The sequence below is a fragment of the Anolis sagrei genome, chromosome X (assembly GCF_037176765.1).
Source record: "Anolis sagrei isolate rAnoSag1 chromosome X, rAnoSag1.mat, whole genome shotgun sequence".
NCBI lineage: Eukaryota > Metazoa > Chordata > Lepidosauria > Squamata > Dactyloidae > Anolis > Anolis sagrei.
Genome location: NC_090034.1, coordinates 48,498,893 through 48,520,941, shown reverse-complemented (window position 1 = coordinate 48,520,941; position 22,049 = coordinate 48,498,893). Strand labels below are relative to the sequence as shown.

General features: G+C 44.4%; 2 protein-coding genes and 1 long non-coding RNA gene across 3 annotated transcripts; 2 read left to right on the top strand and 1 right to left on the bottom strand.

The window, feature by feature from the left end:
- The first annotated feature begins 1,381 nt into the window (after positions 1 to 1,381).
- Positions 1,382 to 15,789, top strand: SEC14L2 (SEC14 like lipid binding 2). Its single transcript, XM_060785314.2, has 12 exons — positions 1,382 to 1,530; positions 5,509 to 5,584; positions 7,993 to 8,036; positions 8,547 to 8,606; positions 8,693 to 8,881; positions 9,668 to 9,763; positions 9,852 to 9,912; positions 9,995 to 10,078; positions 12,115 to 12,221; positions 12,313 to 12,452; positions 12,541 to 12,710; positions 14,487 to 15,789. The coding sequence occupies exons 1-12, from the start codon at positions 1,477 to 1,479 to the stop codon at positions 14,633 to 14,635; spliced, it is 1,230 nt and encodes a 409-aa protein (XP_060641297.1). The 5' UTR covers positions 1,382 to 1,476; the 3' UTR covers positions 14,636 to 15,789.
- On the bottom strand, positions 7,216 to 17,133 carry LOC137097906 (uncharacterized). Its single transcript, XR_010910507.1, has 2 exons — positions 16,933 to 17,133; positions 7,216 to 7,478 (listed from the first exon to the last, which is right to left on the bottom strand). It is a non-coding gene; the product is annotated as an uncharacterized lncRNA (long non-coding RNA).
- Positions 17,134 to 17,212: 79 nt separating this feature from the next.
- MTFP1 (mitochondrial fission process 1) lies at positions 17,213 to 21,492 on the top strand. Its single transcript, XM_060785764.2, has 4 exons — positions 17,213 to 17,322; positions 18,541 to 18,674; positions 19,604 to 19,833; positions 21,229 to 21,492. Exons 1-4 carry the CDS (start codon positions 17,259 to 17,261, stop codon positions 21,302 to 21,304), a joined length of 504 nt encoding a protein of 167 aa, XP_060641747.2. The 5' UTR covers positions 17,213 to 17,258; the 3' UTR covers positions 21,305 to 21,492.
- Positions 21,493 to 22,049: the final 557 nt, after the last annotated feature.

Here is a 22,049-nt window from a genome sequence, read left to right as displayed (position 1 = left end):
CTTGAAATGACTGGCTTGACTCTGAAGAAGCTGGGGGTGGTGACAGTCAATAGGGAGCTCTGGCGTGGGCTGGTCCATGAGGTTACAAAGAGTCGGGAGCGACTGAATGAATAAACAACAGTCAAGTAAAAAATGAATAAAATAAACCCTGCAGCAGGGAAGATGGGCAATCGAGCCTCATAAAATACATAAGCAGTAAATACTATTTGAAAATGGAAGGAAAAAAAAGGGACCGACCAAGGGCAAGATGAGGTTACAAAGAGTTGGGAGCGACTGAACGAATAAACAACAGTCAAGTAAAAACATGAATATAATAAACCCTGCAGCAGGGAAGATGGGCAATCGGGCCTCATAAAATACATAAGCAGTAAATACTATTTGAAAATGGAAGGGAAAAAAAAGGGACCGACCAAGGGCAAGATGGATGGATGGTATCCTTGAAGTGACTGGCTTGACCTTGAAGGAGCTGGGGGTGGTGACGGCCAACAGGGAGCTCTGCCGTGGGCTGGTCCATAAGGTCACGAGTCGGAAGCGACTGAATGAATGAACAACAAATACTATTTAAACATGAGATATAAAATAAAAGATATAGATATTAGAGTGGCTCTCAAAAGATACAAACCCTTAACAAGGACATTGGTCAGGTGGGAGAGGGATAACGCTGAACCATTTAGGGCTTTATAGGCTAAAGTCAGCACCTTGACTTATGCCCGGAAACAAAACTGGGAGCCAGCCTAGCTGCTTCAGGAGCGGGGCAGTCTTTTCCCTGTTGTCCTACTTCTGTAAACAGTCTAGCTCAGTGATTCTCAACCTGCGGGTCCCCAGGTGTTTTGGCCTACAACTCCCAGAAATCCCAGCCAGTTTACTAGCTGTCAGGATATCTGGGAGTTGAAGGCCAAAACATCTGGGAACCCACAGGCTGAGAACCACTGGTAGCTGCTGACCTTTGTGGGGCAGCCCCATATAGTGTGTGTTGCAGTAGTCTAGATTGGATGTGACTAAGGCCTGTACTACCACATCGGGCTTTTCAAGTGCAGCTGGCGCACAAGCTTCAACTGTTCTATGTGCCCTAAGCGTTTGGTTTGCAATCCTAGGCCGTTCAGGCGCTTTGGACTTCAGCTCCCAGAATCCCTGGCTATTGGACAAGCTGGCCGAGGCTTCTGGGAGTTGGAGTCCCGAAGACCTCAATGGTCTCTTCAGAAAAGTGCGCGCAAAGCCGGCTCTTCCCCTCTCGGACGCTCCCCCCGCCGCACCTCCTCCTCGCAGCCAATGAGGAGCCGTTTCCCTCCTCCCCTCGGGAAAGAACCGAAGGGCCCGCCTTCGCTCCGCCTCTCAGCCAATGGGACTCGCGCTCTTCTCCTTTCCGCCCTCCCTCTTTTTTTGGCAGCGCAATGGGCGGGGCCCATCTGCCAATGAAAGCCGGGGAGACTGGTACCTGGCAGGTAGAAGCGGGTTGATAGCGGTAGAGCAGTAGCCATGAGCGGCCACGTCGGGGATCTGAGTCCCAAGCAGGAGGAGGCTCTGGCCAAGGTGAGTGGCATCCCTTCTCCACTTTGGATTTGGAAGCAGATCCCATCCACGTTTCAAAGCTAAACCCTTCTTTCACACCGCTTGAGCTGCCAGGATCCCATCCCATTGCATGCTGGGAATTGTAGTCCGTTTGGACCCCTGTGCTCCCCTAGACAAAGGGGAAAAACCTCGCAAAAGAACTACAATTCACGTCCTCCCACAACATTGGTTGTTTATAAAGCTGTGTCAAATTGATGATGTGTCTGCCTGATGGGTGCTAAACAATGTCCTTGCAATCAATAAATACAACAATACTTATAAAAAATATAAATATCATTAATTAAAAAGTACACACACACATACAGATATACGCATCTATTAATGATATATATTGTAATTAATTTGTTTAAATATGGTATGTATTGTGTGTTTTTTATTGGTTTTTTATTGGTTGATTATGTTTTTTGTTCAATTTTATGTTATGTTATTTTTGCTGTTTTTTTTAGTTTTGTACGCCGCTTTGAATTTCACCCATGGGAGAAAAGCGGGATAGTAATAATATGTAAAATAATAAATAGATAAATAAATATATATATTTGTAATATATTATAATAAATCTAGATCAAATAGAATGCCTCTACACAGAAATATAAAATAAATGATCAATGTAGAATAGATAAATATAATAAATAAGAATAATAAAATAAAATAATAAATAAAAGTAAAATAATAAAATAAATATTAATAAAATAATAACATAACATTCTATAAATATAATAAAATAATAGGAGCCCCCGGTGGCACAGTGGGTTAAACCCCTGTGCTGGCAGGACTGAAGACCGACAGGTTGCAGGTTCGAATCCGGGGAGAGGTGGATGAGCTCCCTCTATCAGCTCCAGCTCCTCATGTGGGGACATGAGAGAAGCCTCCCACAAGGATGATAAAAACATCAAATCACCCAGGCGTCCCCTGGGCAACATCCTTGTAGACGGCCAAATCTCTCACACCAGGAGTCACTCCTGACACAACAAAAAAATAAAATAAATAAAATAAAATAAAATAATAAAACATAACTAGCAAAATAACTTTTCCCATGTTTTTATAATAAAACCAATTAGAAAATGAGACTGATAACCCAGGGACAAAAATTGTGTTACATTGTGAATCTATAAGCAATGTATTTATAATAAATAGATCCACATAATTATAAAGTATGAAGAAAAAATAAATATGAAATATAAATGTTTAATAATTAATATATGGGTAATATATTTGCAAGAAATGGATCAAAGTCTTTGTAAAGTATAAATATAGAATATAAATATAAAATCAATACTCTATAAGTAATATATTTTAATAAATAGATAAAGTACAAATATTTTTAAAAAATCAATGTATAAATATTTACAGCATATTGGTACATGTATCTATAAAATATAAATATAATATGGTACAATAACTATAAATAAATATGTAATAATTATAAAATATAAGAACTATATTCGTAATAGATACATGTATTTATCACATATAAATATAATGAATCTAATTATACTAATCATAAACATAAACATATATAATAAATATATATAATAAAGATAAAGAAAATAAAATGCCTTTGGTTAAATATATTGGTTAAATTGATGGATTTCCATGAATCTCAAGGATACGGGCAGACTTGGCATCCTTTGACTGAGTTTGTTACATTTCCATCCATTATAATTGCCTCCTATTTTCTTCTTCAGTCTTCATTTCCAAGCAATAAACACTCATTATCTTCTAATGTGTATTGTGCAGCTTCAGGCTTTCTTTTTGCCTTTGAGTGGGTAGGCAGATGAACATTTATTATTACTATATTATATGTATTGTTATTATTAACATCCGTTCAAATCGAGTCTGGTTGCCTCACCAAATGACAGATCCCAGGATCTTGTAGCATTGAGTCAAAGTTGTGTCGAACTGCATTAAATCCACAATGTAGATACTCCTAGCCAGCCTCTTACATAAGGATTACCTGATAGGGTCGGCTCAATGGTTTCTAATCCAGCTTTGTGTATTTAAGGAGCCCAGGACTGTGCCAAAGTTTCATAAGGATATATATTATAGAAGGAAGAGCTATCTTTGTTGTCGTTCGAATATTCTGTTTTGTGGTCTGAAATGATTCAGATATCAGTGGTTTCAACATACTATTATATTTCAAAAGGATGAGAATGCAGACTTTTTGGGAAATGTGTATTTCGGACTGTAGCCGGAGAAAATTTCCATCGAGTTTAATAAGCTTCCCACTTGGACATAACAAGCAATAATATGCATAATATGCATTTTATGTACAAGTATTTCTTGAATTATGTTTCTTATCTGGGCCTCTCCAGGATGAAAAAATCTTAAGTAAAAACCAGTTGATGCAAACTTTGCAGCTCTGGCTCCAGGGCAACAATGCCTCAATTAACCATCAGATTAATTAGGATTTCTTTTTTTTCCTTCCTAGGATGGTTGGGAAAGAGACTGAGAGGCCCAGCCTGTTCCTTTCTTTTAACCCTTTCTCTGTAGAATTGGGATTGCAGGGATGTTGTGAGACCTGTTTCTGTGTCCGCCACCCAGGAATGTGGCAGTTGCTTAGAGACTGGCAAATGGGAAGGCATACAAAGCAGTGGGTTGCAGGGTGGGAAATCAGCCCAGGACACACCGTTTTGAGACAAGATTCGTTCATTCCCTTTTACTAGGTTAAACCAGCCCCTTAGAAGAGATACGGCACATGCATGAATTATCATAGGGACACAACTTATCTCATGAAAACCTTTCATTTACACATTTCTAAAAATATATTATTTATTGCTTATTAGCGTGTATATCCAATTGCATTGCCTAAGTGGCCTTGGGGTTGCTGGCCGCCTACTTTCTAATTTCTCCGGTTCTGAAAAGGTCTATTTGCTCCAGCTCTGAGAAAAAGGCCTACTATTTCCCTTCCCCAGCTCTGAGGAGAAGACCTGCTTTCTCCCTCCTCTAGCTCTGAGGAGGCCTACTTTCTCCCTTCTCCAGCTCTGAGAAGAAGGCCTGCTTTCTCCCTTTTCTAGCTTTGAGAAGTAGGCCCACTTTCTCCCTTCTCCAGCTCTGAGAAGAAGGCCTGCTTTCTCCCTTTTCTAGCTTTGAGAAGTAGGCCCACTTTCTCCCTTCTCCAGCTCTGAGAAGAAGGCCTGCTTTCTCCCTTTTCTAGCTTTGAGAAGTAGGCCCACTTTCTCCCTTCTCCAGTTTTGAGGAAAAGACCTCCTTTTTCCCTTCTCCAGCTCTGAGAAGACCTGCTTTCTCCCTTCTCCAGCTTTGAGGAAAAGACCTCCTTTTTCCCTTCTCCAGCTCTGAGAAGGCCTACTGTCTCCCTTCTCCAGCTCTGACGAGAAGGCCTACTTTCTCCATAGGAACACTACGACAATGGTGGGCAGGTTCTCTTTGTCGCTCTTTCCTTCCTTTTCCCCTTCCCCTTATACACTCAGAATACCCCCCCTTTTTTTTTTGCAGTGACACCACAGAGGGTCACTTCACTCAGCAACAGCCTTTGTGGTACAAACAAACAAACATACTGTGATATATAGATGCATACACTGCAATAAACAAAATGTATGGGGATGCCTCGTAGCTCATGAAAACCTTTCATTTAAGTATTTTAATGTATATATACACACACACACACACACACACACATGATTTATTGCTTAAATGGCATACAGGAACAAAGGTCTCTTCTTTCTTGGTGCACAATCTTGCATTGGCGCTTCTCAGCCTTCTCCCGAGGAGTAATTACACCTCATTTCAGGTGACGCTAATCCTGTCTGCTTCATTAAGGAGGACAGGACCTTGAGCAACCGGCCTCCTGAGAGAACGTATTCAGAGAGCTTCCGTCCATAAATTGGCTTTGATTTGTTTTTCTGGACGTTTCTAGGAGCGAAAGGACCATGCAAATCCCAACCAAGGGATGATAACCCTCTTGATCTCTGTTTCTTGCAGTTCCGGGAGAACATCCACGACATCCTTCCTCTGCTCCCGGCCCAGGATGACTACTATATCCTGAAATGGCTCCGAGGTAAGAAAAGAGTTTCTCCAAGCTTTAGGAAAACCTACAGCTGTAAACACAGCTAGTAGCGGGAAGGTATTTTTCTCCAGCTCTGAGAAAGCTCACCTTCTCCCTTCTTCATCTCCAAGAAGGCCTAGTTTCTCCCTTCTCTAGCTCCAAAGCCTACTTTATCCTTTCTCCGGCTTTGAAAGTAGGCCTACTTTCTCCCTTCTCCAGTTCTGCAAAAGGCCACTTTCTCTCTCCTTTAGCTCTCAAAGTAGGCCTACTTTCTCCCTTTTCCAGGCCTGGAAGGCTTACTTTCTCCCTTCTCCATCTCTGAGATGTGGGGTCTTCAAGGGATAGATCGAAAGTGCCATTTCTCTTGAAGGGTTCTTTTCTCGGAAAGGAACCACACTACTTTAGCTTTAGGAAAACCTACAGATGTAAATACAGCTAGTAGTAAATACAGCAGAGGACCTTCCCATGTCAGTGGGGCAGGAAACCTGTGCCGAACCCTCTTTTCAGCACCTTGGAGAATTCCAAGACGGCTGCAGCAAAGGATGGATCATAGGGGCTTCCTTTTGTTACAGCTTGAATTGGCCCTGCAACCTTTCGGTGACACCTCCCACCTGTTTGAATGTTTTCCTCTGGCCAAAAGTCCAAAAGTCAACCTGAGAGGCCTATCAGTGACCCTTGAGCCTGGTCTGATAAACACACTGCTCTCCCGGGGCGAAATTCCAAGGCTGGGGAGGCAGGAGAGTGGAGGTGGGTCGTCCTGGAGAAACATGCCCCTGCTGTGCCTGGGGAGGCCATTTCCAAGGACGGGAATTGCCCAGTCTTTCTTGGACCCCAATCTGCAACCTGCCTTGGACCCCATCCTATCTTCCTCGGATTCAACCCTCCCATGTTTTGGCACCGGTGGCTTTGGGTCTCTCTGGAGACTCTGCCTTGTGGGGAAGATAAGAAGCAAGCGAAAGGACTCTTTCTGCAATGGAAAGGTGATGGCAGTGTGCAGCGGGGAGATAAGATAGGGACGCCAGCGCCAGATAAGCTTCAACCTTTCCTCCCCACAGAGCCTCTAATCGGGGAACTTATCAAGATAATTGAGAAAGTATCAGAATGCGCTTTCTCCTCCGATAGAAATAAGCCATGAACCTGCAAAAGGAGGCAAACACTGTATTACAACATTGAGGATTTGTTCCTGGACGAACCCTATTGCAACAAGCAATTTCTGTGGGGAGTTCCTATAGAATTGCCCCTCTGCTGGGCCCGTCTGGGGAAGAGACAGAGGAAATGGGTGAGAGGAGGCGACCAATTCATAGCCCTGAACTTTTGGAAAATGGCATTCATAACCTTTTGGGGAAAAAAACAACAACATTTGGAAATCAGAACTTTTTAGAAAAGCACGACCTTTCAGAGAAGAGTCAAAAACCCTTTAGAGTAGAATCTTCTCTTGTGGTCTAATTATGCAAGGCAATGGTTTCAATTGTTAGACCGAATAACCTGTTGTCTCTGATCTGCTAGGAAAACAGAGATTTGCCTGTGCATAAAAAATAGCAGCTTCAGAAGTGTTTTTCAGTGCCCAAACATATATCTGCTCTCCCATAAAACAACTTGCTTTATATCACACACTCAGGAGACAAAACTGAAGTAGACTTGGATAAAAATAACATATTTGGTTTACTCACAACCATCATGTGTTGAGCATATACAGGTACAAAACTTATCCATCCAGTTTCAGATATGTTTGAGATCATTCTCTGTGCCAGCTGGCCAAGGCATCTCTTACAGCAAAACAGCGAGCAAGTGTGTGTTCTGAGGTCTGAAGTAGTCAGTCCTCTGCTATAGTGATCACGTGGTCTGCAGCCCCTTTTCTAACTTCTCAGGAACTATAGAGTAAAGGAAGCTGCATACCAGAACATACCTACAGGAAACAGTAAACAACAGGACCATAGATAAACATTACTAGAGAAGGCTTGAAGAAGGTTGTCATTTCCAACATTAACTGTCCAGGCCAAAAGAGCAGCTCAGATGGCGCGATAAGCACAATGTAGGGACTGTGGGCACAAGTCCAGCCCTATCAATGGCATACTTTTGGGAAAAGATGGATTGGAGCAAAAGATCCCTCTTTGTTCCTTTCCTTATCCCTTTCTTCTCTCTCCCAAAACTGCTCTTTGCATCAGAAGGAGGCATCCCTTCAATCCAGCCAGCTCTCCAACTTGGTAGCATTCCTGGCTGAGATTCAAGGATCAGGGAAGGAGATATGCTTCAAAATTAATTAATTTGGTTTTTCGTTCCCTTACATAAGTGTTGGGAAAGCCAACCTCGCAGGTGTTGGTCCAACTGGAACAAGGTATAGGCTTGCTAAATGTAAACAGTCATTGCATTCGGATTAAGAATAATGTTGTTGAACTTTAATCTCCTTTCTTTCGTTGCAGCCAGGTGTTTCGACTTGCAGAAGTCGGAGGCCATGCTCCGAAAGGTAAAGAGATACAGATATATAGATATATTGGTCAGGTGTTGTTGGGACTGCTAGCCACCTGCTTTAGCTCCGATAAGGCCTACGACTTTCTTCCTTCTCCAACTCCGAGAAGCCCAGTGTCTCCATCACAACTGAGAGACTCCTAAAGGGACTCCCTGCGGATATTTTTAGCCCTCTTCCCTTTGCCACCTCTCCATCTGCAGTAGCTTTCATATCAATACAATGTCCCTCTTGCGGTTGCACCTGAGCTCTGTAACATGAGGCTCGTTTTTTGGGGTCCCAGCCCTGAAAGCGGGAGGGGGGGGGGTTCCAGTTGAAACCTCACCAGGATGTTAAGTGGGGTCACAAAGGGTATATGTGTGCAACCTTTGGTCCCAACCCACCAAGCCATGTAGGATTCTTTGTATAACAAACCGATCTACATACAGACATTCTCAACAGGGCTATAGGGGAACTAATTGCAAACGCTTCCATCACTGAGCATGACTCTTTCCGTTTCTCTCCTGGCAGCATGTGGAGTACCGGAAGCGCATGGATGCTGACCACATTTTGGAATGGCAGGCCCCAGAGGTCAGTCACCTCCTTGCTTGTCCTCTTGGCCTTGCCCTTGGCCTTCTTTCTTCAACATCTAGATCTCTGTGTTTTCCTCCTCGAAGGTGGTCCAGAAGTACATGACGGGGGGCAGGTGTGGCTTCGACCTGGAGGGCTGCCCCATCTGGTTTGAGATCATTGGGCCCCTGGATGCCAAGGGCATCCTCTTCTCTGCCTCCAAGCAGGACTTGCTCAAGAAGAAGTTCCAGGACTGCGAGATCTTGCGGGGCTTGTGCGATGCGCAGACTGAGAAAGTAAGGGGCTTTTCATTCAATAGCCAGACTCCAAAGGTGTCAGACCTTAGCAAAGCTCAGTTTAGAGTTTACATAGCAACCTCTGCAAAGACCTTCGGGGCTAGTAGAGCAATTGCCCTTCACTTCCTTCCTCCACTTGAAAACTCATTCAGCAATTGACACACATCTGGAAAAACAGGTTGTCGCAAGACTTCTTCCGCGTGCCGGAAGGCATTGAAGCGATTCTTGCTAAAGCAAGGCCCATGTTTAACTTGCTTATTAAATGATAAGCTGCTCTGAGGACGCCCACTTTCACCCTTTTCCAGCTCTGAGAAGAAGGCCTACTCTATCCCTTCCAACAGCTCTGAGAAGAGATCCTCCTTTCTCCCTTCTCCAGTTCTAAAAAGGCCTACTTTCTCCAAGTCTTAGAAAACCTACTTTCTCCCTTCTCCAGCTCCGAGGTCTACTTTCTCCCTTCTCCAGTTCTGAGAAGGCCTAATTTCTCCAACTCTTAGGTGGCCTACTTTCCCTCTTCTCCAGCTCTGAGAAAAATGGCCTACTTTCTCCCTTCTCCGGCACTGAAAAACTACTTTCTCCAACTCTTAGAAGGCCTACTTTTTTCCTTTGACTTTTATAAATGTAGAGAAGAGAGATGATTGGAGTGTGATGAGCTGTAGTCCGGACTAGAAACAAGACGGTCTTAAATTAGTGATGGAGGAGCGTCTGCTTTTCTGCCGGGCTGTAATGTTTCTTACATTAAAATGGCTAACTTTTGCCTTATCTTTCTTTCTTTTTTGCTTCCTAAAGCTGGGGAGGAAGGTCGAAAGCGTCATCATGGTTTATGATTTTGAAGGGCTGAGCTTGAAACATCTCTGGAAGCCAGCGGTGGAGGCCTATTCGGAGGTAAAGATACAACAGTCACTGCTGAAGAGCCTTGTCTACCTAGAGTGCTTCATACGTCCATTTGGTTTCTCTTCTCCTCCTCTTCCAGCTGCTTTCCATGTTTGAGGAGAACTACCCTGAGTGCCTGAAACACGCCTTTATCATCAAAGGTAAACCTTTTCCTGTGAAACTTGGGCCTAGAAGATGCATTTTCCTTTGCCTTGCTGTGAACTTGCATTTGCTTTCCCACAGCTCCGAAGCTCTTCCCTGTGGCCTACAACCTGGTGAAGCGCTTTCTGAGCGAAGACACACGAAAGAAGATCGTCATCTTGGGAGGTGAGTCAAAACGGGTCCTGAACTGGCTCAAGGGGAAGGTGGAGGCTTCCAGGTCCAGCTCAGGGGTCTTTGGGACCACAGCTTGCCTACTTTCTCCCTTCCTCAGCTCTAAGATAGCCTACTTTCTCCCTTCTACGGCTCTGTGAAAGCTCGCCTTCTTTGGCTTTGAGAAGGCCTACTTTATCCCTCTCCAGCTCTGTGAAAGCTCACCTTCTCCATTCTCCAGGTCCAAAGTCTACTTTCTTGTTTCTCCAGCTTTGAGAAAGCCTACTTTCTCCAGATCCAAGAAGGCATCCTTTCTCTCTTCTCTAGTTCTGCAAAAGGCCACTTTCTCCCTCCTCCAATTTTGTGTTCTAGTTTCTCCCTCCTCCAGCTCTGAAAGTAGGACTATTTTCTCCCTTTTCGAAGTCTGGAAGGCCCACTTTCTCCCTTCCCCATCTCTGAGAAGAGGGGTTTTTAAGGGATCAATCAAAAGTGCCATTTCTCTTTAATGGTTCCCTCCTCAGACAGAAACTGCCCTCCTTCCATGCCTTTGTTTAGCCCCATCATAAGGCCTCCCTGTGTTCTGGGAGCCACATGAATGGCTCCATTCAGGAATTTGTAACGCTGAAAACTGTCCAGCTTTTGTTAGGAAAGGACATTCCTGGCCTTATTAGAAGCAGAAGGAGAATAAAGGCAAGCCAGAGTATGGTTGCTTCGTTCTTCTTATGGGGAACGACTGGACCTGGGTTTAAATCCGCATTCAGCCCTGTTACTTGGAAAAGCATGTCAACAATGGGGGGGGGGGGCACTTGGATGTACCAAACTCTGGCCTCTGAAACCAGGCCAAGGTTTTTGCACCACAGTAGATAATCCCCTGATCCCTTTCTTTTAATCCTGCCGCAAATTGCTCAAGGCTTCCCTTAAGCCGCTTTCTAAAAAAGCAAAGAAACAGAAGACACGTTTTTCTCTCCCATCACTGGACCTTTCTGGGTGGGCCTATTCCAACAATAGAAATTGTACATTTTCTCATATATCTTGTATGCATCAATGGGTACATCGCTTTGGATGGAGAAAAGGGAAAGCAGGCCTTCTTCTCCGAGCTGGAGAAGGGAAAAGTAGACCGGGTACTGATGGTCGCTGGCTCTAGCGCCCATGTTGTGCCAGCTGCCTTGAGTCCCCTTGCCGGGGTAGAGAAGGGCGGGGTACATGTATGGCAAATAATAAATAAATAAATAGACACGCCAGGCATGGATACACAAATATATATATATTAAATATTTTAAAGGACATAAGAGGTGGAATCTCTCTTATTTTCATAATGCATGGAACATTATTATTATTTGAAACACAACAAGATGAGTCCACAGCAAACAAGATCACTCAGCTGGCTGTTGTATTGGATCACACGTCGGACACTTCCCAAGTGTCTAGGACTGTGTGATGTATCGACAAATAATGCATGCACATCCCAGTAAGGTGGCCTTTTGGAGCTGGCAGATGGTAATTTTGTCAGCGCCGATTGTGTTTAAGTGCAGGCCAAGATCTTTAGGCACTGCACCCATTGTGCCGATCACCACCGGGACCACCTTTACTGGCTTGTGCCACAGTATTTGCAGTTCGATCTTTAAATCCGGCAGGAAGATTACTTTTGCCCCCTTTCTGCTCTCCTTCAGCTTACTGGCAAAGACATCTTTACTTTCTTTCAGTGTGTTGCACTTTATTGATAAAGAGATCTCCTGGCAATGGGAGCCCAGGCCCAAACACGAAATAATATATGTCTCATATATACACATAGCCAGAGAGTCATTTTATATGCAGTACGTTTAATAATTTGATGCACTGAATCTTATTAACACCATTGCAAATCAAAGGGGGTGCCATCTCAGCCCCTTAAAATTGACCTTTTCCAGAGAAAGGATGCTCAAACAGTATTATTATTATTATTATTATTATTATTATTATTATTATTACTTTGATAAGCTTTTGGAGGACAAATGGTTGAGTAGGTTGAAGCACATGCTCCGAAGATGAGTAACTCTATGGCTTCCCTCTAGCAAACTGGAAGGAGGCCTTGCTCAATTACATTGATGCCAAAGAGCTGCCAGTGGAATACGGGGGCACCCTCACCGACCCTGACGGAGACCCCAAATGCAAGACCAAGGTAGTAGGGGTTTAGTAGGGCCAGGAGAGAGGAGCTGTAGCCCCCTCCACCTCTTCTATTTATTAATGTAGTTGTTCGTTCTTTGGTGCAGTTGAACTATGGCGGGGAGGTGCCCAAGAAGTACTACATGCGGGACCAGCTCAAAACCCAGTACGAGCACAGCGTGGTGGTGAGCCGGGGCTCCTCCCACCAAGTGGAGTACGAAATCCTCTTCCCCGGCTGCGTCCTCAGGTGAGCCGATGCTGGGAAAGCCAAGGGCAACCGAATCTTTTGGGAATCACAGAGGAAGGAGAATCTCATGGGTGTCTCCCCTCACCAGGTGGCAGTTCATGTCCGACAGCGCTGACATTGGCTTCGGAGTCTACCTGAAGACCAAGGTGGGGGCCCGCCAGCACGCTGGTGAGATGAGTGAGGTCTTTGCCAACCAGCGCTACAACGCCCACATGGTGCCTGAGGATGGTTCTTTGACCTGCGTCGACGCTGGGATCTGTGAGTTGCCCCCTGCTTTAGTGCAAAACCCCCATTCAGGACCCTTTCTGTTGGGCCAAACTCCCAAATCAGCACCTGCTTCTGTCTTGCACTTGAGGAGATTGGTGAGAGAGAGCGCCCCCTGTTCCCTAATATGAGAATACAATAGCGCCCATGGGGATTGGTAGATGCCAGATCAATGTCGTTTCTCTACAGACCATACATATATGGAGTCCCCAGTGGTGAAATGGGTTAAACCCTTGTGCTGGCAGGACTGAAGACTGACAGGTCGGAGGTTCGAATCCGGGGAGAGACCGGATGAGCTCCCTCTGTCAGCTCCGGCTCCCCATACGGGGACATGAGAGAAGCCTCCCACAAGGATGGTAAAACATCCAGGCACAATTTGCAGTTTCTCAAGTTGCTCCTGACTCTCTCTCTCTATATATATATATAATGTATATGTATATCTGTGTGTATGTGTGTGTGTATGTGTGTGTGTGTTTATTTATTTATTTCATTTACGCTCCTTTCACACTGCCTGCCACTCCTTCCCTGTTGCTGACCATGGCATACGTTCTGTATCAGAAACTAGAGCTGATGTGGTCTATCCAATGCAATTTTCTGAATCAGCACCCCAAACCGAAGTTGACCAAAAACTGATTCGTAACCCTTTTGGTACTCATGTTGGAGAGTGATCCCTGGTCAAAAAAAGGTTGGGAACCACTGATCTATATGGTTGGCGTATGTGTATGTGATGAACTCTGTATATAGCTAAATCCATCCTATACGTGTGTGTGTGTACACACACGGCATAAACTCTGTATATATCATATATATACATACGCACCGTACACATGCGCACACACACACACATATATATGGTGCATGTGTATATCTATCTATAGATGGGGCGTACATATGTTATAATATGGTATGTATATACATTGGGAGTGTCTATATCTACCCTATATGTGTGTATGTGTATACACACAGCATAAACTCTGTATATGCCATATATATATATATGGTATGTATGTATGTGTGTGTATGTATGTATGTATTTGGGTTGTGATATATGTGTGCATGTGCATATATATACACACACACATTCCACAAACGCTGTATACAGGCAGCCCTCCAAGTTACAAACAACTCCTAGGTTAGAACAGGGCTGAGACAACAGGAAGTGGGAGACGTCTACCCCTCAGAAAGCAAATCCACTTCTGGAAGAGTTAAATAAATTCAGCTTAAGAACAAACCTACAGAACTAGTCTTGTTTGTAACTTGGGGACTGCCTCTATACTGTACTGTAAACACTGTACAGACCTGATATTAATACTAGAATACAGTTTTAAAAAACAAATGAAGACCAACTTAAGTGTAACCCAATTTTACCATAGGATTGAAAATAGTTTTGTGAATATCATGAAATGGCCACTGAGAAACGTATCAAGTATCAACTCGATGAACTTCACTCGCATGATTGCAAGTGGAAACCAACCTTGATTTTATTTGCGTTAAAGTCCTTTCCCTATTTGTTCTAAGACACCCCTTTCCACCTCGTAAAAACATTCCTATAATCGGGGTACGCCTTAGGGCCCTTCCAGACAGGCCCATATCTCAGGATTTGATCCTAGGTTTTCTGCTTTAAACTGGATTATATAAGTCCACACTGCCACATAATCTGGGATAAACAGAAAACCTGGAATCGGGTCCTGGGATATAGGGCCTGTTTGGAAATGTTCTTAGACTTCCCGGGCCCTGATTTCTGACTGTTTTTCCTCTCTCTTATCTTAGACGTTCTGCGCTTCGACAACACCTATAGCTACCTCCACGCCAAGAAGATCAGCTACACAGTGGAGGTGCTGCTGCCGGACAAGAAGGCTGAGGCGGGCTTCAAGCAGCTGGATGACCAACTGGAAGTGCTGACCCTCAATGATGCCTGAGCCCCTTGGGGTGGGAAGCCTGCTCCTTGGGGCCAGCCTTGGGGCAGGAAAGTGGGCACCTTGGGGGAGAAAGTTCCCCCCCCCCCCCCAACAAAACGGGTCTGCCGCAAGCTTTAGGGCAGGGCCTGCACGACTCGGCAGTAGTAAGGGGACACAATTTTAATAGGGCTACACCTCTCCTCTATGCTCCATCCTGGTTGGCTGTGACCCGTCCCGTGACCGCCACTTTGTCATGCCCCCACCTCCCCCTTCATAGAATAAGGAGCTGTGGCCTAAACCCTCTTCAATGCCTCTTCGGGCTGCCTGGCAATCCCATGAAGGGCTGTGTGTGCCACGTGGGACGGACGTTGTACAAGTCTGATTTATGGCATAATGGGAGAAGTGGTTACCTTCTAGCTCCTATTCTATGCCAGTTGAGAAAGTGGAATTGGCCCACTTCCCTATGGAGGGAATGGAGGTAGCATTTGCCCATTCCAGCCAACTGGAAGCCAATCGCTCGCCTCCAGTTTAGCCAGTAAAGTTATGTCTAACTGTGACGGTTCATCATCCCCAATAGGTTGATGCCAAATAAATTGACCCCTGATAGGACAACCCCCTTCCCATACGTCGACCCGCGAGAGAGCGACCCCCTGATAGGCCGATCCCAAATAGATTAACCCCTGATAGGGTAACCTCCATAGGTCAACCCCGGAGAGGTTGACCTCCCAATACTTTTAGTGCAATTTCTTTCCACTCACATTGACTGGCATTCATGGCCTCTCGCAACCAAATCCCTACCCGTTTGCCCAGCGATTCTAACGGTGGCCCACCTGCTCATCCTTCCAGTTTCGCCTATGTCGATGACTTGCTGATGAAGTGGCCGCCTTAACCCCTCTATTCGCCCCCTGCCTTGTTTACTTTTTTGCTGGTGCCTGAGACATTGAAAGGGCTGACGATTGAAAGCACACACCAGAAAAAACAAACCCACATCCAAGCCATATTGTTTACACGCTCTGGGTTCGAGTGGCGCCCAGCCGTTTTGTTCTTTCTTTTGGACATGGAGGCTTCTAGAGAAAGTAGAGTTTGGGACTCTCTGGAAACAAGCCAATGCTTTTGTTCTCCTGCCATTCTTCTTATTTTTCCCCCCCATTGATCTAATAAACGCTGATGTCGGACTCTGGAGTGGTCTCTTTGTCTCCCTTTTACACCAAGGTGTTTGGATCGCAACTCCCATCATCCCCCGATCATTGGGTACACAATCTGGGGCTACTGGCAGTCATCAGCCATGTTGAAAACTGAATGTTGTTTGCTTTCAAATGATCCAAAGGCTTTCTATGGAATGAGTTAGGCGTGCTTTTGACCAATTTGTGCCATTGGAAGCCCATAGAAAGGCATTTTTGGGGGTTGGGGAGATAGTAATTGACATAATAATTTGCTTTTTCCATGGCAAATATGGAGGGTTTGTTATAATACTTGTTATATAGTAATTATAATATATTATTACTGTATATTGTATTTTATTTATATCCCGCTTTATCTTTCCATGCTGAGATTCAAAGCGGCTCATAATTCAAAACATTACAATACAACTTCAAATATACACATACCCAATAAAACAGTATGATCATTCTATAGAATTATATATTATCAGTAGTATTATAATTAATATATTTGTATTTTTATATTACAATATTCTATACTATTATTATTAATATTATATGGTATTACATTACAATATTATTGTGATTATTTGTTTATACATTATACTATATTATGAGGAGCCTCCGGTGGCGCAGTGGGTTAAACCCCTGTGCCGGCAGGACTGAAGACCGACAGGTCGCAGGTTCGAATCCGGGGAGAGGCGGATGAGCTCCCTCTGTCAGCTCCAGCTCCTCATACGGGGACATGAGAGAAGCCTCCCACAAGGATGATAAAAACATCAAATCATCCGGGCATCCCCTGGGCAACGTCCTTGCAGACGGCCAATTCTCTCACACCAGAAGCGACTTGCAGTTTCTCAAGGCACTCCTGATATGAAAAAAAAAACTATATTATGAGCCTAGCACAATTAATATTATATATTATTAGATTGTACTATACCACTAGACTGCAATATTATTTGTAATATATATAAAATACATATATCATACTATATTATTATACCATACTATATATATATAACATGCCACCAGTATGTCATACTATTAATATTATCCAATATATTGTACTATAGCATAAGTTGTAGTACATCTAATATATTATGTGATAACATTATTACTATTATATATTGTATAATATTATATATAAATGAGACAAACCTCTCTGGGGATGCCAAGCCCTTGGAAAGAGGGGCATTGCTTGGCATTTTTTCTCCTTTTTGAAGGCCTGTGCCTTCCTTTCCTGGGTTTTCAGCCATTTCTCTTAAAGGAGGCGCTGCTGGATGGCCCTTAAAGGCACAGGAGCTTTGGGTCAAGTGTCACTTGGCAACCTAACTTGTCGGGGACATGAGAGAAATTGTAGCTTTGCTGCTCAGGGGAGGGCCTTCCCTATTGGATGCGAGAGGGGGCGGGGCCAAGGCATACCCGTCTCCGCCTGGCCCCGCCCTCTTACGAGGAAGCTTTCCCGCGGTTTGGCCAAGGCTGCCATGGGCTCCGGCGGCCCGGAAGCGGGGATCGACCTCTACCGAGACACGTGGGTGCGCTACCTGGGTAAGGAAGGCTTGGGGAAAGGGGGGGGGGGGGTGCCCTTTGCTCCTGACAGGTGTCTTTAATAATCAAGATAATAATAATCAAGATAATAATATAAAGATAATAATAATAGTAATATAAAGATGATAATAATAATACTTCCTCCCTGTTTGGTGGCCCAATGCAAGTTGACATTGAGGGATAGATGTAAAGTTAAGAATCATAATGATAAAGAGAAAAAGAAAGATAATAAAGATAATAATTTCTATCCCACAAAGTTACCTTGCCTTGGGCACCAAACAGGGAGGAAATATCATCATCATCATCATCATCATATTTATATTATTGTTATCTTTATATTATTAACAATAATATTTCCTCCCTGTTTGGTGCCCAAGGCAAGGTAACTTTGTGGGATAGAAATAAAGTTAATAATAATAATAAAGATAATAATACTATATTGATGCTAATAATACTATAAAGATGATGATGATGATGATGATAAATCCATCATTGGTGGCTCAAGGCAAGGAGACTTTTACCCACTTTCACCTTGGCCTTTGTTGACATTAGGATGGAGTTTATATTACCGAAACACGGCTAAATATAACTCAGTAGTAGCCTGAAATAGAATATAATGTAACCTAATATACTTATAATACAATATAGTATAATATTGTATAAAATAAAATCATCATATTTATATAATAATAATAATAATAATAATAATAATAAAGATAATAATACTATATTGATGCTAATAATACTTTAAAGATGATGATAATGGTGATAATAAATACTTCCATCATTGGTGGCTCAAGGCAAGGAGACTTTTACCCACTTTCACCTTGGCCTTTGTTGACATTAGAATGGAGCTTATATTACCGAAGCACGGCTAAATATAACTCAGCGGTAGCCTGAAATAGAATATAATGTAACCTAATATATTCATAATACAATATAGTATAATATAGTATAAAATAAAATTACATGTAATATAAAATTATAATAGTATAATGTAATATAATATAATGCACTGGCCAAGGCTAGGATGTTAGTGGCCTAAGGCTTTGGGGTCAAGCCAGAGGGGGATTCGAACCCAGTCGGAACCCTTGGGGCCATGGAGGAAAATGCGTGACCTCTGTTGCCATGTGACCTCCAGTGACCCTGGCCTGGGGCTGAGAGAGTGTGACCATTTGGGGATTTGAACCCTCAAGGATTGGGCATCTATCCTTCTAGGTTATGCCAACGAGGTCGGGGAGTCCTTCCGGGCCATCGTCCCAGTGTCTTTGGTCTGGGCCAGTTATGGGGTGGCCACGGCGTATGTCACTGCAGATGCTTTCGACAAGGGCAAGAAGGCCGCCGCCCTGCAGGTAGGTGCCTAACTATGCCCATTGCTTGGGCTCTGACAACCTAAGAGTTCCCTGAATGGTCCAGGTGGGGCCATGGTCCTTCCAGGTTGTAGGTTCTTGATCCATGGACTCTGGCTATCAATTCAGGAGTCCCCTTGAGGCTATCTTCTCTTCCACCTCTGGCAGAACACTGACCTCAGTTGACCCCAAAATATGCCCATTCCTTTGGTTGGCATGACTCAGAGGTTGGTTGGATGGTCACATTGGGCCCCATGTTCTTCTGGCTGTTTTTTAGATGATCAAGATGGACCCTATAATCCTTCTGGTTGAAGGTCCATGTTTCTTAGATGGTCAGCACGGGCCCCATGTTCTTCTTGGTTCTAGGTTAATGTTCCTTAGATGGTCAATATGGACTCCATGCTCCTTAGATGGTCAGGATAGGCTCCATGTTCTTTGGATGGTCAAAGTGGACCCCATAGTTCTTCCGGGTGAAGGTCCATGTTCCTTAGATGGTCAAGATGGGCCCCATGTTCCTCTTGTGTTCTAGGTTCGTATTCCTTAGATGGTCAAGATGGCTCCCATGTTCCTTAGATGGTCAAGATGGGCCCCATGTTCTTTAGATAGTTATGATGGGCTCCATGTTCCTTCTAGTTGAAGCTCCATGTGCCTTAGATGGTCAAGATGGATCCCATAGTCCTTCTGGTTGAAGGACCATGTTCCTTAGATGGTTAAGATGGGCTCCATGTTCCTTCTGGTTTAAGGTCCATGTTTGCTAGATGGTCAAGATGGGCCCCATATTCGCTAGATGGTTAGGATTGTCACCATGTTCCTTAGATGGTCATGATGGGTTCCATGTTTCTTGGAAGGTCAAGGTGGGCCTCATGTTCCTGCTGGCTGTAAGCCCATGTTGCAGGGACTCTGTTGCTCTTTTGATACCCCTTCTCCTGCAGGCCCGGCAGGGGGGCGGCGCAGCCAAGGAGGCCACGGTGGCGGTGGTGGACACCTTCATCTGGCAGGCGCTGGCCTCGGTCATCATCCCCGGCTTCACCATCAACCGCATCTGTGCTGCCTCCCTCTACCTCTTGGGCTCCCGGACCCGGTGGCCCCTGCCCGTCCGCAAGTGGACCACCACCGCCCTGGGCCTCTCTGCCATCCCCTTCATCATCAAGCCCATCGACAGGTAGGCCACCCCCCATCCCCCCAGGATTATGGGAGTTGAGGTCCCAGACATTGGGGGAACAGGACTCTAGATCCAATTCGAGCGATTCCCCTTTTCATTAAAGTTGTTTACGGAGGAATCCAGGCCATCTATAAATAGATGTTCCCGTATCCCATTGATCACCACCGTCAGGACTTATTGATTGACTTTGCCATGAAATGTCCCTTCTATGTAAAAACATTAGATCAAATGGCTAAGGATTCAAGGTTTGCCTTTGGGGAATTTACTTTTGTCATCAAATATTTATGAGCCCTACTTAGATGAATCTGTGCATACAGAATCCATGGATATGGAGGTACAGTTGATGAAAGAAGACAGGCATTATTTATATGCTAATAAGTATATAACAGTCCGATAACAATTCTGGGATCCTCTTTGTTATAGCAGCTCATTAGCACAATCTAGTGGCTTCCTTGTTATAGCAGCTCATTGTGACCCACTAGCGGTGCCTTGTGGCCTCTTTTTAGTCATAGCAGTCGCCTCACCAGCACCATCAGTGACCTTTTGGTGGTATACTGGTGGCACAATGGGTTAAACCAGTGTTTTTCAACCTTCCTAATACCGTGACTCTTTAATAGAGTTCCTCTTGTTGAGGTGACACCCAACCATAAAATTATTTTTGTTGCTACTTCATAACTGTAATTTTGCTACTGTTATGAATCATAATATAAAATCTGATATGCAGGATGTATTTTCAGTCACTGGACCAAATTTGGCACAAGTACCCAATACGCCCACATCTGAATACTGGTGGGGCTGGGTGTGTGTGTGTGTGATTGATTTTGGGAGTTGTAGTTGCTGGGATTATAGTTCACCTACTATCAAAGAGCATTCTTAACCTCACCAACGATAATAATTGGGCCAAACTTCCCACACAGAACCCCCATGACCACTCATGGCGACCCCTCTGATGCCCCCTCACAACCCCCCCCCCCCCAGGGGTCCTGACCCCCAGGTTGAGAAACGCTGGGTTAAACGCTTGTGCCAGCAGGGAGAGCAGGTTGAGCTCCCTCTGTCAGCTCCAGCTCCCCACGCAGGAACATGAGAGAAGCCTCTCACAAGGGTGGTAAAACATCCTATATTTGGGCGTCCTTTGGATTGGGGATGGCCGATTCTCTCACACCAGAAGCGACTTGCAGTTTCTCAAGTCACTCCTGACATGAAAAAAAAGTAAATTATGGACCAAGCTTGAATTAAACTGGAGAAGAATCATAGAGTTGGAAAAGGTCTCATGGGCCATCCAGTCCAACCCTCTGCCAAGAAGTAGGAAAATCGCATTCAAAGTCATTTTTAAAGCCTTGTTTCTTAGAACTTATTAGTTTAGTACAGAAATGTCACCCCTTTGCTATCTTGTAGGTCGGTGGATTTCTTGATGGACTCCAGCCTTCGGAAACTCTACAAAAGGGATGAGAAGCCCCCGACTTCCTTCTAAGGATTACCAAGACCCATTAAGCAGGAGCCAAAGGACTGTCTGGCTTCAATAGGGCATTAATTTATTATTGTATCGGGGGGCAAGGGTCCGATCATTGCCCGCTGTGTTCGGCAGGGAAGAGAAAAAATGTGAAATTCGATGTGCAATAAATAAAACAAACCCCTTTCCTAGGGGCCATGACAACCTTCCTTCAAATAGAAACACCACCATCAGCTTCTGCCTGAGTCTGGAGGCTTCCAGAAACCTCTTTGCCACCCCAAAAGGGAGGCGAAGCTGGCTCTTAGACTCAACATAATCACTTCTGTTTTATTTTCCAACTAAAACTGATTTTAGAAATAAAGTAATGTATATGTGCAGCATTGCCTGTCTTTTCCTCTTCTCCAGCTCTGAGAAGGCCTACCTCACCACAACAATCCAATCTGCTTGCTCATTTTCTTTCCCTCACAGCCGGAGAAGGGAGAAAGCAAAGAGGCAGCAGTCCCATCGAGATATTCAGAAGTGGGCCCTCTTAGAGCTGGGGAAGGGAGAAAATACACTCTCTCAGAGGTGAAGAAACAGGCTTTTTCAGAGCTGGAGGAGGGAGAAAGTAGGTTGGCAGCAGTCCCATAGAAACATTGCGAGGTAGGCTGTGTCAGAAGTGGGACTCAGAGCAGGAGAGGGAAGAAAGTAGACCCTGTCAGAACTGGAGAAGGAGAACGTAGGCAGGTAGAGGTCCCATAGACACATTGTGAGGTGGGCCCTCTCA